Genomic DNA, 16,756 nt, shown 5'->3' with positions numbered 1-16,756 from the left:
TGGATGGATGGGTGAGTTTGCTTTGAATATTAGAAATAAATGTATTATCAATTTCAGTTGGTGGTGCTTAGATACAGATTTGTTCCATTTTAACAACTTTTGCATAAGATATCAGCCTCCTTGGGGGAGTGCATTATTTTCAGAGAGTCAGCTGACTTATACACTTTCACTGTGAGAAAGAGCAGTAAAGAAAAAACAAACAAACACTGTATAACACTGTAAAGCAGGTAGCAGAGTATTCATCTGCCTCCATGGCTTCATGGCTGCCTCGATGATCATGTATATAACTTAAAAATTAAACTATACACACTAATTTGATTATTTATACCAAGCTGATCTATCTTCAAGGTCTAAAAAAACTTTGATAAAGCTATAGTTTATTTTTAAAGGTTGAATTTGTTTATTATTTGGGATTTACATTTCAGTTGTGTTGTATGTCCTGTTTTGGCATAATAGTACATAAAAAAAAGAGATGATTACTTACAAAGAGTGATCAGTCCAAAGAGCAGTCCCAAAAGGAATAATAGTCCAAGGATTAACCCAAGCGCCCACATCCACCATTTGCAGCAGGTGGCACATGGTCCACAGGCTCCATCCACTCCACTATCCTGTCTTTCAACATACTGATCATTGGCGGACTTCAAGCCATCTACCCGGTGTATCTCTGTGGTGAGTAACAAGCAATAATGAATATAATAAGAAAATAAAAAAGAAGAAGCTTTATGGTCATAGGCCAGCACTAGGATCTAAACACATGGTTGGAGATTTAAGGCTCGGTTCACACCTAAACGGCCCGCGGATCGCACAGCAACACTGTCCGTCCCTGTTCTCCGTTTAAGGGACGATTCAGGGCAGAATCTTTGCCTGAATTCGAACCTGAACAGAAGGCAAAGATGCACAGCTTTTCTGTGCAGTGCGCTCCGCAGCTGCCCCAGGGACAACTAAACCGACTCCATAGAAAGCCAGTCACATTCTCCTGCTATGTGAATTGAATACGGGTCCAATTCACATAGGTGTGAACCCAGACTTAATGATAATATATGGGAAAAAAACATATTTTCTATGGTTTTTAGTCTTGCTACTTAGTGGATCACTTTGACACATCTTGGTATTGTGGATTAGTTCTGAGGCTCCTCAGAAATGCCAGATTATTGCCTGTAAATTAAAGTGGTAATAAACCCAAAAGCAGACATTTATTATATTGCAGCTAACCAATTCTTAGATGTGATGGCTGCATTCATTTTCATTTTCAGGCTTTCTTTCTTCTAATTTTGCATGGTAATCTGGCCACTAAGTCTGTCGTTTTTTAACAGAATAAGCTCTCCAGTAGAGTGTCAAATTAGGAGATGAGGCAAACCATTTAACACTAGCAAGGGTTGCTAACAATGATCAGTTTTATGTATATAAAACTTTTATCCCAAAAGTAAAAACTGTTTGCTGTAACTGCTTATAAAGTATTAGCTGGTGTTTGGCTTCAATTTGTTTGTGTATCTAAATCTGCTAGTCCATTTAACACTCCCATCCCCCCAGACTATGTTGTGGTCCAATGTCCCCCTGTTCTCCTTCATCCAGAGTGGGGGCATTCTAATACAGGATATGTGTTCCTGGCCAGATCACCAGGTGAAAACAAATGGGAAAAAAATCCTAAAAAAAAAGGACTAATGCAGACACCACATCAAATTATTATTAGCTACAGTTAATTACATTTTGGGTTTTGGGTTTAATACCATTTAATAACCATTTCATGGTTAAAGAATCTTTCAAAATCTTAGATTTCTCGTTAGTAGACTTTACAAGGAGTTAATATGTGCATTATTAATACATATGAATTAGGCACTATGTGAGATGTTTGTTTATACATACTTTATTAACTTTTCTAATACTAATAGTATTATGCTTTTAATATATGTATTATTTGTATTCCCTTTTAAGACTTTCCTTAGTTTAACAACTGCATTTTGAAAAATATGGAGTCTTGGGAGTAAATGACTGCTGTACATTTTTACAACATCAGGTAATGTACATAGACATATAAGAAATAAAATGAATACATTAATGAATTAGGATTCCTTACCTGCATATGTTGCTTTGTCTTTGGTTCCCCTTAGGCCTCCTAGGATATAACATCATACATGTTAGTCTATATTACTGTAATTTCAATTGAAATGTAGGAGAAGAACACATTAATTACCATTAGCCTCTGTTCTATATGAGGTGTCCATACTGGTTGTCATCGTTTTTTCTTTTTTTAGAGCTTCTTCACCATATGAACCTGGGAAAATATCCAAACAATGTGATGATTTGAAAGGTTTCCTATGTGTAACATTAATGTGCACATAAACAACATCAAAGCCTCAAACTCAAGGGACTGAGAAGATGGGTTATATACCTTACATTTAGAAGGGTGCCACAGTATGACCTATCAATAGAGGGTTCAGATATGAGCGCATGTGTTCTGTGCTTCAGACCCCCATGTGTACAAAGCCAAAGGCAGCATTCACATTGGCAGCACGTAGTGTACTAAGATAGGGTAATTTAAACTGTAGGCATAAGAAAAACATATTTTTTGCTTTGGGTAGAATCAGGAACAGTTATGCCGCATACACACGATCGGACATTCCGACATCAAAACCGTGGATTTTTTTCCGACGGATTGTCCACTCAAAGTTATCTTGCATACACACGGTCACACAAATGTTGTCAGAAATTCCGAACGTCAAGAACGTGGTCACGTACAACACTACAACGAGCTGAGAAAAATTAAGTTTAATGATTTTGAGAATGCGTCTAATTAATCCGAGCATATGTAGGATTTTTGTGCATCGGAATTAGCTACAGATGATCGGAATTTCTGACAAGAACTTTTGTTGTCGGAAAAATTGAGAACCAGCTCTCACACATTTGTTGTCGGAAATTCAGACAGCAAATGTACGATGGAGCATACACACGGTCGGATTTTCAGACAACAAGCTCACATCGAACATTTGTTGTTGGAAATTCCGACCATGTGTACGTGCATTAGAGCCCATGTCAGGTTTTTATTGTTTGTAGAAAACAAATTGAAAGCACTAGGACCCTATGGTTGCCCTTTCATTGTAAGATTTATAAAATATCATTTAAACATCTGGATTAAGGGCACCAGCTTTTCCATCCCAAAGGATCGCCACTATCCCTCTGACTTGTGAAAGATAAAAAGATCGAAAGCGCCACAACAAAAATTTAAATGTCCAGGTGTAGATTTATTCCAAAATGAGATAAAAGATATTGTCAGGCAGCCAACATGTTTCTGGGGGTAAAAGTACTCCCTGTTCATCAGGGCTTATGTTTAAATATTAATGTTTCACAAATTGGTTTATTGTTAATGTATACAGTGTTGTGTCCCTGGGGGATGTAAAATACATTTTGAAGTGTGGCAGTTTTAACATTTACTGTGGTATTTTTCGTGTATAACCTTTGCACAATAAAAGGAAATACGATCTGAAATGGGAGACAGTTTTGGTGTTATATGTAAAATTTATTTGGTTTATTGAGTCTACAGGACAGGCTATAGGAGCCGGAAATGGAAGACTCCAAGGTTTTTTGGAACTTATCACTCAAGTAGATCATCGGTCAGGGACCTAGAGACAATAGTATGAATGTCTTTTCTGCATGATAATAAATACTGGACTAGATGTGGATATCGGATGTATAATAAAACATCTGTCAGCAGCTGGTTTGAGTCCATCTGACTTATCTGACCCTCTCCACCGTGTCATATCTAAGAGGTTCATTTTATAAACAGTTTTAGTAACATTCAGCTTACATCAGTTTAAGGTAAAGAGAGATAAATTCTGATTTGTTGGTAAGAATTGCTGCACTGTACACTGTGCTCTGTATATATAATATGATTGGCATGATTGTGCTAAATACCTGAACTGGCAACGCTAGCAGCTGTAAAGACCTTTCCGCTGTCTTTGGACATTATCAGCATGTCTCCATCCTTCTTAGCGGGTGCTTTTTCCTTCTCCAGCAGAAGGAACTTGTAATCTTTGCTGAGGATTTCTTCACCTTGAGTTCTACTGCTGGTTACTGAAAAGAATGGAGGGAAAAAAATACATATTGACTTCCTTTATTCACACACAAAGATATACTAACCAGCTAGCATGCTATGGCAAATGTAATGGCAATTTTTACCCTCATGTCTTCAACATACTGAGGTCCATTCAGACCATTTTGGAGTGTGGATACAAGGGGACACTTACCCTTACCTTGGGGAGCTTGGGAATCCCTAGGGGACTGCTCTACTAATCTTATACCCTCCAAACCCCCCCTGGTTTCTATTCATTACTATTAGTTTTATGACTATTATGCCTTTCACTTGAGATGTATATGTCCATGTTCAATTCCAGTTTTACCTTTGTGAAGCATATTGATATTATTAGATCACATTTGAAAATGTTCAATAAATATTCTAACAGGGAAAAAAATATGAAATTTAAAGTAGAACTACAGGCATTTTTTTGGGATAGAGTAAGGGAGGTTTTGCCATCTGAGTCCCATTGGGGAGATTTACCTTCACTTCCTGTCCACAAAGCCAAACAGAATGTGAGAGGAAATCCCTGCAAATTAAGGTAATTCCTTGAGCCCCCTAGGTCACCAAATCTAGTGTCCCCATTGGAAGATTTCCCCCCTGTTACTTTTATGGGGACAACCAAAAACTTGGCATTTTCATTTACGTTCGATGAGAATGGTACACAGGACAAAAATAGACACAGATCGGCACAGACAGCAATGAAAACCTAATAGGTGTTCTAATCCCTCTCCAATCTAAACTAAAAAAAATAAGTTTTGCCTTTAGTAATATTGTAAGTTGCACTTGTAGAATTGTAAAAAATTATATTCTCCAAAGAAGGCAGTGATGTAATGTGGACACTGCCCTTGTCATTTTGTTTTAGTTATTAAAGTTTTTTTTTTTTTTTCTTCAGAAGGGTCACATAATGCTCTACTCCACTACCCACTTTATCTTGATTTATATATTTTAAGCTCTTGTACTATTAAGGAAAGATAGTTGTGTGTGTTTTTTAAACTATAGTAACACTATAGGACACTAGGCCCTAGCCCAAAATTATTATTATGGGAACTACAGTCCTAAGTAGGACTGTAGTCACAAAGGACTAGGGTTGGCTGCAAAATTATGTCAAAACAAACCCTTCCTGTTGCAAAAATCAAGCATAGTGCCAATCTGTCCTCCCCTCCTCATTGATTGCTTGATATTTCTTACTACATTATAGGTGTGCATTATTGTAAACCATGCATATCAGTAAATTCATGTAAAGATCCTTAAATTCATCATCAAATCAGATCAACTCACCAGCTGATGAGGCGAGAGTGCTGCCGACTCCACCTGCACTTTGTGTGTTTTGTGTGATATTCTTCTGCACTCCATATCCTCCTGAAAAAAAAGTCACCCACGTGAATATAGTCATAGTCCAGTCAATCACTGTGCACAGAACTGAGCAATGAGCAATGCACACAAACCTGAATGTGCAGATTGGACTGCACTGTGGACAAGGGGAGCAGCAGCTAATGTAGGTCCTTGAGCTTGTAATGGGGCCAAATTATTTTGAACACCGAATACTGTGTTGGAAAACAAAAAGAAAAAAAGTTATATATACAATAAGACTTATTTATTTATTGCATAACATATATCCATGTGGTACATAAGGTGATACTATTTAATGGTTAGTCTGATCATTGCTAATATTTTGTTTATAGATAGATGCTGGTGAGTTTAATCAAATACTGTTTTCTGAGTCTGCCTATCGCAGCATAGGACAAATAAAGAGGCTGGGGAAATGGGAAGTTATGTGATCAAACTCAATTTATGCAGAAAAAGTTAAGATTTGTATTGACTTATGCTGCCTACAGTATATCTCTGGATCTGCTGATCAGTCTGCTGAAGGTAGTCTCTGTTTATGACGTTTTTATCACATGTTCAGTTTAAATTACTTTCGCTCATTCAAAGTTTACTTTTGCAAAGCCATTTTGTAAGATTTGAAAAAAAACCCTGGCAGTAAATAATTTTGAGTGAAAAAGCACTAAAAACCAAACTGAAAGATGTGAAGAAATGAAGAGAGGCAGCGGGGAGGAAATGTACTAACTGGAAAACATATAGAACGCTACCTATGTACCCTCCGGGCTGTTTTTTTAAGGTTATGAACCCAAAATCTAAAACTTGAACTGCAATTTTTTGCTTTTCACTTTTTAAATGTATTTCAAGGTTCTTAATTTTATATTATTATTATTATAACACAGGATACATGCTTTCCCTACTGACAGAATGGCAATCTGCCTTGTTTACATAGGCAGACCACCGTTCTTCCTCTGTACCGAAGGATCAGCGGCAAGTTATGTGGTCGGCAAGTGGTTAAACACATTTCTTATTTATTCTCCCTAAAACTGCAGTAAAGTAAGTTGTTCATGTAAAAGCTCCATCACTGTCTGGTGCATGAACTATTGAAAGATTATGGAATAGAGTTTATCAATTTTTTTATCTCAGCCACATATTCACACAAGCTGTATTTGTTAGGTGGTTTAGTTTGATTGTATTCTTTTTTTTTTTGTTATTGGCACTTGGTGCGTGTATTTTCTTACTCAGATTGGTGCACACCCCTGTGTGGGCCACACCGCCTGCTACTGTGTATTTTCTTCTTTTGTATCAACATCGAAAATCCAAATAAAGAGATTTAAAAAAAAGTAAGCCATTTACCTGCAGAGGAGGAGGAAAGTCCTGAATGTAAGGTAGGAGAGCTGGGGGCCAGATTGTTGGGAATTCCAAATACTAAAAAGAAAAATCATAAAGAGTCTTTGTAAAAACAAAAAACAAAAGCCATAGGCATAGATTGGTCAACCATTATTTTTCTTTTATAAATCTACCTGATCCTGAGGACTGGGCATTCATCATAGAAGACCCATAGGCCATGCCATTCATGTTGTTGTGGTAGCCACCCATAGATGACCCTGCAGGAAGCGTGGAGGTCCACATGTATGATGGGAGTGCCGAATCTAAGATGGTGGTGTCATATGACCCTGAAACTGTATGAAGGAACCACTGATTAGAACCAGTAAATGTCATGACGGTGAAAGCCATGCACAGTGCTGTCTCAGACCCTCACCTGACTGAGAGCTTTCTGTTACCATCTTCGTCTCCACAGCAGCTTTCTTAGGGATGGGAAGGGTATTGGTTGGGGATCTGCTGGGGCTCACACTGGTGGAACGGCCGCCCTTCAGCAGTTTCTTCACATCATCGAGTTCTGTCCCTGAAAAAAAGGGAGACATAAACAAATCAGTTTTATCACCTACAAAAAGTTGGACATTCTATAATATAGTGCAAGGCCCCGTACACACGACCGAGTTTCTCGGCAGAATTCAGACAGAAACTCGATCGGAGCCGTATTCTGCCGAGAAACCCGGTCGTGTGTACACTTTTGGCCGAGGAAACCGACGAGGAACTCGTCGATGCCAAATAGAGAACATGTTCTCTATTTCCTCGTTAGTCAATGAGGAAACTTGACTCGCCGAGATCCTCCGCCGCTTCACAAGGAACTTGTGTACGGGGCCTGACCCATTGCTAATAAAGCTGCCCACATTTAAAACTTTACAAATAGCAGTTATCTACAGAATAAGGCTTCTGGTGGGCTGCTATGTGTTACTGCATCACTCCACATTGAATTGACTTTATAAATACCCAATATAGTGTTTTTGAATATAGATCACTCTACCCCCTATATGTGTGATGTGTCTTCATTGAGTACTGTATTTGCACACTGTGTGGTTAAATTAATTAAATGCAAATAGGCTGTTCACTTTACAAATACATTTTTGCTTATCTTAGTGAATGAGGTAAAGCTCTGACCTATATTTTTGACCCATATATTTTGCATCCACCTTTTATTGGAAACTTGGCCCACCCTCCATTTGCCCTCGAGGTCTGATTGGGTCACATTACCACAGCCCCCGAAACAGACATCCCCTGGTACCCCCTACTCACAGGGCTGAGGCCCTTTTTTTTATCTGACCTGTAAGTAAACATATTATTCCCCTTTTATCTTTTCATTATTTTGGGAGTCATCCATTTTCTTATCATCTTTATAGATAATTTCTTGCATCTACTCCTGAGGAGTGGAGTTATAGGATGCCTTTACTATGTAGTCATGTATTTCCATTTGCTAAAAATCATGTATTACCATCCTCAAAAACATCATGTATACTTATATGAAGATTTTTTATGAATTTATATTGTGTATTATTGTAACCTATTATGGATCAGCTTGTTATTTCTCTTTTTAATTGGAATTTTATTGTGTCTACAAACTGTTAATATAAAATCTGCATTATGCAATAAATTTGTAATGGGGTGTACTAATATGTTTTGAAGTGATTTGCCTAATTTTATTGTATGCGTATTTAGGGATTGAGGCCCATCATTCATGGTGCGTCAAACCACATCAATTTATCTTTATATGTAAAGCTCTGACCATCATCCTATTTTGTGCAAGCAAAACAGTGATTTAAAAATGTTCCTTGCATAGTAAATCCTAACCACATTCACTAAACAAAGGGAAAATTTCACCTGCAAAGTGAAATTTCCCATACAGTGTAAACAACCCATTTGCCTTTAGTAAATCAACCCCTGTGTGCTGTGTCTTTGTGAAGTTTTTGCAACTTTTCTCTTTGTTCAATTCCAGGACAGGTATTTGAAACACTTGTCTATTTCACTTGCCCGTGGGTATATCATTTATATTTGCCAGCACATAAAAAGCTCTATACTGGTTTAATTTTTTTTTTCTAAATCCTAAACTTCACGTGTGTAAAATGTCAAAGAAATAAAACTCCTTAGAAAGAAGATATCTCAGAAATTCCATTACATATAAATGATTGCTTGTTCTATGTCAGTAATAAAATATGACAAATAGACATAAACACTCACATCTTGTAGAGGGTGATGCACTCTGCAGCCGAGTGCGGATTTCAGTTTCTGTAAAATCACACAATAATAAAATACATTTGAAAAGTGTAAAAGATAAAAAGATAAAAAAATGTACTTTCTTTGGATATACTTTAGATATACATAAAAGGGTGTATTCTTTGCTATAAAAACCCCTAAAGGACCAATAAGTAACACCAAGTAACACATTTATATGTAAATCCCTATGCATGTATAAAAAAATAAAAAATAAATCATATAATACATTTTATATATATCTGTTTTTTCAAAATAAAAAATACTATTCTGTATAAAGAGCATAAAATAACTACAAAAATTGACATATTCAGCCAAAGTACATTGGATACCCCTTTGTCAGACCATTCATTTTAACAAAAATCTTCCCATATGATTATATGTATGTTTAACATATTTTATGTGTTATTTTCCTGTAAAATTGTCCCTTTGGATGTGTATACATCCAAAAACCCTGAGACTGCCATTTGTATGTGATGTCAGCAACTCCAGCAGTCTCAGAGCCAACACTTAGTGACACTCTATAATATTCCCCTTTGCTTTTCTGGTTATTTAGGGAGATAAAAGAAGGGGCAGAGGCAGAAAAAGAAGCAGTGCACCGACAATAATTAGACACTCCAGAAGAGGAGACGGTTATGATGTGCAAGAGGGAAAGGGCTGTGCTAGGGAAATGACTAGTCAATTGAATAAAAAATTTAAAATGTCTAAATAAAAAAAAAAAAACTGCATCTAAGCATGTAAAATACTTTTTTAATGTGCCTGTATCTGCATTTTTTTTAAGTTGGCGACAGAGTCTCTTTAAGTGTAAATTGTAAATGTTAACAGGTCTTTTGTTTCGGGTAATTACTTTCTAGATTATTTCAGGCTGAACTGCTCATATGACTATGCTGTTTGACTGACATGGTTAACCAACCATAACTGTACAAAGACTGAAGGTAGATTATATTACATGATCTTGTTGGCATCCATGCATGTCCTAATCATGTACTCACCTCTGCTCTGAGTGCGCCCTCTAGTGGCAGAAGATGCTGTTAAAAGAAAACAAAAATATTATAAAGAACAAATTAATTAGAATAATTACCCAGGGCATGGAACCCTACTTTTTGGAGTTAATTCCCTATTGATGCAAATATTTTAGGAGGACCATTACCAGCATTAGGCCACTTGGGCCTAAAAATAACCATTTAAATTCAAGTCACTGTACATCTCGGTCAAGTATTTGAAATGATTTTGAATTACAAAGCTAAACATACCCATTTCTTTTCTTGTGTATTCCGGTGAAGAATTCCCACTGGAACTTCCTACAGTTGAAAATAAATACATATTGTGATTCATATAACTGGCAGATCCAAATAGGAAAATGTAACTGTCTGAAATGTACATAGTTTAGTCTACCGAAAATCTGGAATGGCCCTTACCTTCATAACCCGCTTGGCGAGAACTGGAGATGTAAGCCTTCCTATCGAAAGTGGAGTTTGGTGATACTGAGAGGGTAGAATTGGGGGACTGGGCGTATCTTGATCCCGAGGTGCTAATATTAACTTTTGAGCTGCCGCCTGTAGCTGGATTTTGATATGTTTTGTTAGTATTGTAGACAAATAGGAACATTGCAATAAAATAAATCACTTTTCATATTTTGTTTATTGTCCTTTCTATTGTTAAATAGAACTATTTCCTTCTTCGTATTCTTTATGTATTTTTTTTTAATATAACCAATTAACATATGTGTAAATTATGCTAGGACAGTCGTTGTGTTATAATATATATATATTGGATATGATGTTATCTTGTAACTACAGAAGCTGCAGCTGATTTCATTGTCAAGAGTGAAGTTCCATTTACAGCCATAGGATTCAAAGGCATTTTTTTTATTGCTCCATCTACTGGCCAAAATAGAAAATGTCACCTCATGCATCCTATTTCTTAATCATTTAAGAATACACATTTAAAAAAAGACCTTGCCTATATGCAGATTGTCATATAAATGAATCTTTAGCCAAATTTTACAGGTTTCTGCTTCTGTCTATGTATATGCCCTTGACATATGAATTCAACCTTTCTTTTTGTCTTGGTGACCAAGACTAAAAACTCATAGAAAATCTTAAACTGTATGTTTGTCACTCAAACATGAGATAAGGGAAATATTCCAATATGGACACCTGTTCTAGTGACAACTAAGCAGAGAAATTCCCTCACTTTGGAGGCATTTCTACTGACTTCCTGGTGTGTTTTAGGGACAGTAAGTAATGGGAAATCTCCCCAACAGAGATAGGGGTTCTTTCAAACCATTGCCTACTTCACCCAAAACAAAAAATGTTTTGGCCCTAGATATACTTTAAATATTCACATTTCCTACAGATAATATCCTATAACATACTAAATACAATACTAATAATTGATTTTATAGATTTACACTCACAATTAGAGATGAACTTAGATGTCCTTTAAACTTATCGCTAACTCGAACTCTGAACACCCCCTTTTGTACTCCGGTGAGCTGCAAGGCGGAGAAATTACAACTCACTGGAGTCTGAAAATCTGGGAGTTCAGTGTTCAGGTTAGAGATGGGTTTGGAAGACGTCCAAGCTGATCTCTACTTACAATTTGTAATATACTTAAAATGAAAGCCACAATACATACCTGATGTGACGTAACTACTGCTGCTTTGTACCAGGGTCTTCTTATCCCCACCACCTCCTCCCACCTGGTATGAGATTTTGGAACCACTAGTGTTTGCTCCTTCTGTTACAATACAATGATGAAAGAACTTTCACAACCCCATTCACAGCCCATAATTATTTATAGTCACAAAGTCACAAACGTCTATTTTGTAGAAAAAGAAAATGCAGGTAAACTAGTATACATAAATACTAGAGAATGTATATGTAACACTCACAACATTCACAATGCTAACACGATGACTTACTTGGTGGTAGTGACACTAGTCTTGATGAAGTTGTTACTGTTTCTGAATAGCCTGAAAAACAATAAGATGATTTTAAATAGCAAATTTATTTACAACCCCCTCTCACTTTTCCCTGGCATGAATGGAGCCGTTTTACTCGAACTTCATTGCAATATACATACATAATACCAGGATGTATTATAGAACCTAATAATATTTGAAGACGCATTATTCAATTACCATGTAGTACAGGCATACCCTACTTTTAAGTGCACATAGGGGTTTATTTACTATCGCTGGAGAGTGCAAAATGAGGCGTACTTCTACTCGCTGGAGAGTGCAAAATCAGGTGTACTTTAGAAACCAATGAGCTTCCAGGTTTTATTACCAGGCTTAATTGAACAAGCTGGGGGTAGAAGCTCATTGGTTTCTATGCAGAAGCGAGCCTGATTTTTCACTTTCCAGCAATAGTAAATAAACCCTATTGTGTATTTAAAAGTGGGGTATGCCTGTATCCCAATAGAAAGTCCAATTGAACCCTCGTATTTTATAACTGTAATGCAGTCAGGCTGCAAATACAATGAGAATTTGCTTTTTATCACTTTTTCTTAATCAGCTACGTGCTGCACCAGGTTTTCTAAACTCTGAGATGACAGTACTAGGAGGGTTTGACTGCTGCTCTCACATACAAGCAGCAGCCCGGCTCTCATTGACAGCTCATCAACAAGTACACAACACCTCTGCTCAGGGAGTAAAGCTGGCCATAGGCAGATCAAAATGTGGCTAGTTCACCAGGGACCAGAACATTTTCGATTAGTGGTTGGTTATCCCTGCTCAACAGAAGGTGATCACTTGATCGACTTCTGTTGAAGGGACATGCTGGAAAACTTTTGTTGATCAGTGTCTGCAGGCAAATGGCTGCAGCCGCTGATCAATGTATTCTGACAGCTTTGAGTCCCGTTGTTGGAATGCAATTTCCCGACAGAGGGATTCCTCCAGCCACCTCACTTATGTGGATGGAGGGATCTTTTCAAATTTTTTCCTCCTACAGTCCACTGGTTGAATAAATAGAAGTGGCTGTGGTCTGTGACCAGATTTAGATTGATGTAAATTAGAGCAGTGTTCAGTGGGGCAAGTCAAACCACTGGAGAGATTGTGTATGATAGCCATGGTCCAACTCTCCTATATGTTGACAACATATAATTTTTTTTTTAACCATTGCTACAGCACTGTGTAACAGTCAGGCTGCATATTGCTGTATATGCAGCCTGACTATTATTTTGAATTAAATTAAGACAGGGTTGGAAAATGAAAGCTTAATATTGACTTACAGTACACCCTTGGTCCTGGAGTGTGGTAAGAAAAGATAATCCTCTATTCATGTATAAATGCTTATGTACATTTTTCACTACAAGATAACATACTAATAATGATTGTATATTGACGATAAATAAAGTAAAAAAAAAGAAAAAGATATTAAACATATCTTACCTCTTCCTGCTGAATCCCCACCTTCCCGGTAGCTTTTCTTACTTATAATATCCATTCCATAGTCACCTGGAAAGAAATGCATACATTTAATCAAGACATGCTGTTATATTCCATGCTTTCTAATAATCAAATCAAAATCTGAAAACTGTATTGTTCTCTGAACTTTTCTAAATTTCTAAAATGCCTTAATTTGATTTACAAGCTTTTGCAATAGGTCAATGAGGCTAAAGCAGTCAAAATGCTCAAATACAGTGACCTGTAGCAGATAATTAGATTCATGCTTACTAGAAACAGGTTTTAGAATGAAAACGTGTGACTAGTCGTACTGTTTTATTAAATAAGCATGACAAGAAAAAGTTAATAAAAAAAAACATTCAGTAGCAAGTTAATGGCAAAAATTGTATGTTCTGTTAAGACTGTGTTTTGTGTAGTTGCAGGCTTGTATTGGAATTGGATCATTGGCTAACATCAATTAATAAGAGTTCTGTGCTTCCTGGATTCTGCCCGGGTAATAGATTGTTCTGTGGAAGTCAGTGTCCTTGGTTTTAGTGCTCAATGACATAAAAATTCTTGTTTTACATCTGAAAATATGCTTTGGAGTTGCTAATAGTTGCTTACAAACACAATTTCAAATGTAAAAAACTATGTCTCCCTTGTGTAAAACAATAAAAGCTCGACAGAGCTTACATTTTTTTGAATATTTTTCTTGTAGAATAAGAAAGGATAAGGACACTGAGATGTACTGTATGTCCCCTTTTTGTGTGGTTGTTTTGTGTATGTGTTGGAGGCTGTACCACCATTCTCTTTAAGGCTTCATACACACAACCATACAGGGACCGTTCATTATTTGGAGACTGCGTAATTACTCCCCTGGAACCTGCAGCATACAGCAACCCACTGAGATGAATTAGAAGATGCGGCAGAATGAGGTTACGTGCAGAGGTTGTGTAAAGCACCCGTATGTGCACAGACTTTCTGCGCTTAAAGCATATGTGCGTACGCAAGCAGGTACTTTTTGCTTCCACGCATAAACATATACTGCCACATCTGCTAGTTCATCTCAATGGTTTGCTGTGCATGGCAGCTGGAGGTCCTGGGAGAGTGATGCTGTATGGCCATTGTAAGGTCGTGAGCATGAAGCCTTGTTGGTAAATATACCTGCATTATTATAGATCAGTAAACCTACAGAGAGTATATGATATTGATTAAATACACTATAGGTTTTATTTACTATAGCTGGGGAGTTCAAAATCAGTCTCACTGCTGCATAGAAACCAATCAGCTTCTAACATCGGCTTGTTCAATTAAGCTTTGGCAATAGAACCTGGAAGCTGATTGGTTTCTATGCAGAAGTGAGCCTGATTTTGCACTCTCCAGTTTTAGTAAATAAACTCATATGTCACTATATCTATATATGTCATGTTATATTGCAAGGAGTACATTCTTCAAGCTGTGTTGTGTAGATGTGGAAAAAATCTTTTAGAAATTTTATAAAAATGATTGGCCCTATTGGAGAGACCCTCCCTCACTTCCTGTCCCATAAACTTCAGGAAGCTTTCGCAACAGATACTTGGATGAGAACCAAAACTCAAAAGAAATTCTAAACTTTCTGATCTCTATTAAAAATATATAGTATTCCGTGGGCACCCAAGCAAGGTGACTGTTTAAACCAGCTCAGCAGAAAAGTGTCTTTATGAAATACAATTTGCCCCAACCCCTGCTATTGACACTACATGTAAATGTGAAGAAAAATATAGGTAGCAGTGTGTGAAATTGAAGAATATACTGAATGTTATTATTACAAATATTAAACTCATATGGCTATTATAATACAAGATTTTTCACGATAATGTCCCTTTAAGTCATAATCATAAAGTAATCATACATATAACACAGATATTGCTTTCATCATTAAACATTACTTGCACAACAACAAACAATTTCTATACCACTATGGATCATCTCTGATCATAAACCAGCTTATAGGCAAATGTACACAGTTCACTTAAATTAAACTATCCATCGTGTAACAAATATTGGACATTCAAGCAAAAGGAAGAATGCTTTAGGCCCCTTTTACATGGGGCAAACTCCATTTTTATCAGCAGGGGATCTGTCCGCTGATCCCCTTCTGAACAGAGAAGAGCAGGCAGATGACAGGACCATGTCCACTCATTTTTGGCAAAGCGGACATGGACATTGCATGCTCTATTCTATGGGTGGCTGGGTGTAAACTTGAATCCAAACATGGTTCTTGCCCTCGCATTGTTTTAGGCCTGGGCATGCTTATGTTATCTGTACCTTTACAACTGAGGGGACACAAATTAAACTAATCTGCTCCAGTGTTTAAAGTCCATGCTTGAGCATAGTTAAAAATAGCACAGATCTGAGTCCAATTGAAAAGCGCCCAGGTTTACCAAGTGGGCTATGGCACAGTATGCTCAACTGTGGCCAGAGCTATCCTAGTAGTCAGACAAACTGGACTTTGCGGCTAAAATCTGCTAAGGCTCAGTATATTCACCCTATTGTGAGTACACCTTTAAAAGTAGAAAGTGAATACATTGAAACAGCATAGTCAGAAGGCAGATGTTTTCAGATGTCATCAGTGGCAGCCTCCATGCTTCCTTCTACAAGTTTCCTTTAAATACAGGCAAATGTTTGAATGTATGAAGCAAAAAAATGTTTCCCAAATGGTCAACTGTTATTTAGATTTCTTCGAAAAAACGGTCTTTGCGGTACATTTTAATATTATACAGGGTTAATACTTTTTTTTTTGGTAGAGGATATGCCTTAGTTATGTAGGTAGTAAACGTTTGTTACAATGCAGGCCGAATAAGTGTTGGAATACGATGTTCATATGTATTTTTGTATTTTGTGTATTTTGTGCAACAACTGCATCAGCCAGTAGATGTGTTTAGTTTGCAGCTGCATCGATTGTTAAACTCTATGTCTTTTCTCTGTATAATAAAGTTTCCTTTTCCTACCTGCAGTTAAGCAGCAAAGCCCATGTGAGCTATGCACTGTATGCATAGAGCTATATACAGAATTTCTAACAATAAGGCCTCGTACACACGACCGGTTTCCTCGGCAGAATCCATCAAGAAACTTGGTGGGAGATTTCTTTTGCAGAGGAAACCGGTCGTGTGTACATTTTTCAGCGAGGAAACTGTCGAGGAACTCGACGAGCCAAAAAGAGAGCATGTTCTCTTTTTCCTCGACGGGAATGGAGAAAATTGGTTCATCGAGTTCCTCGACAGGCCTAACAAGAACTCGACGAGGAAAACGATGTGTTTCGCCCGCCGAGTTCCTCGGTCGTGTGTACGAGGCCTAAGAAACCCATTTAAAGCACCAAACTCCAG

General features: G+C 37.2%; 1 protein-coding gene across 2 annotated transcripts in view; it reads right to left on the bottom strand.

The window, feature by feature from the left end:
• Positions 1-16,756, bottom strand: part of COL17A1 (collagen type XVII alpha 1 chain) — a 75,728-nt gene that overhangs the window by 45,824 nt on the left and 13,148 nt on the right. For both annotated transcript variants that reach the window (XM_040361837.1, XM_040361838.1), the window contains exons 2-17: positions 13,398-13,463; positions 11,928-11,978; positions 11,642-11,743; positions 10,420-10,563; positions 10,255-10,302; positions 9,994-10,029; positions 8,969-9,016; positions 7,155-7,298; positions 6,916-7,074; positions 6,749-6,820; positions 5,518-5,616; positions 5,351-5,431; positions 3,910-4,068; positions 2,192-2,272; positions 2,075-2,113; positions 485-664 (exon numbers count right to left, since the gene is read on the bottom strand). In XM_040361837.1, coding sequence (XP_040217771.1) covers positions 485-664; positions 2,075-2,113; positions 2,192-2,272; positions 3,910-4,068; positions 5,351-5,431; positions 5,518-5,616; positions 6,749-6,820; positions 6,916-7,074; positions 7,155-7,298; positions 8,969-9,016; positions 9,994-10,029; positions 10,255-10,302; positions 10,420-10,563; positions 11,642-11,743; positions 11,928-11,978; positions 13,398-13,452 — 1,498 coding nt within the window. In that variant the 5' untranslated portion in view covers positions 13,453-13,463. The remainder of the gene's footprint in view (positions 1-484; positions 665-2,074; positions 2,114-2,191; positions 2,273-3,909; positions 4,069-5,350; positions 5,432-5,517; positions 5,617-6,748; positions 6,821-6,915; positions 7,075-7,154; positions 7,299-8,968; positions 9,017-9,993; positions 10,030-10,254; positions 10,303-10,419; positions 10,564-11,641; positions 11,744-11,927; positions 11,979-13,397; positions 13,464-16,756) is intronic.

The sequence above is a fragment of the Rana temporaria genome, chromosome 8, assembly GCF_905171775.1.
Source record: "Rana temporaria chromosome 8, aRanTem1.1, whole genome shotgun sequence".
Lineage (NCBI taxonomy): Eukaryota > Metazoa > Chordata > Amphibia > Anura > Ranidae > Rana > Rana temporaria.
This window is presented reverse-complemented; position numbering and strand designations above follow the sequence as displayed.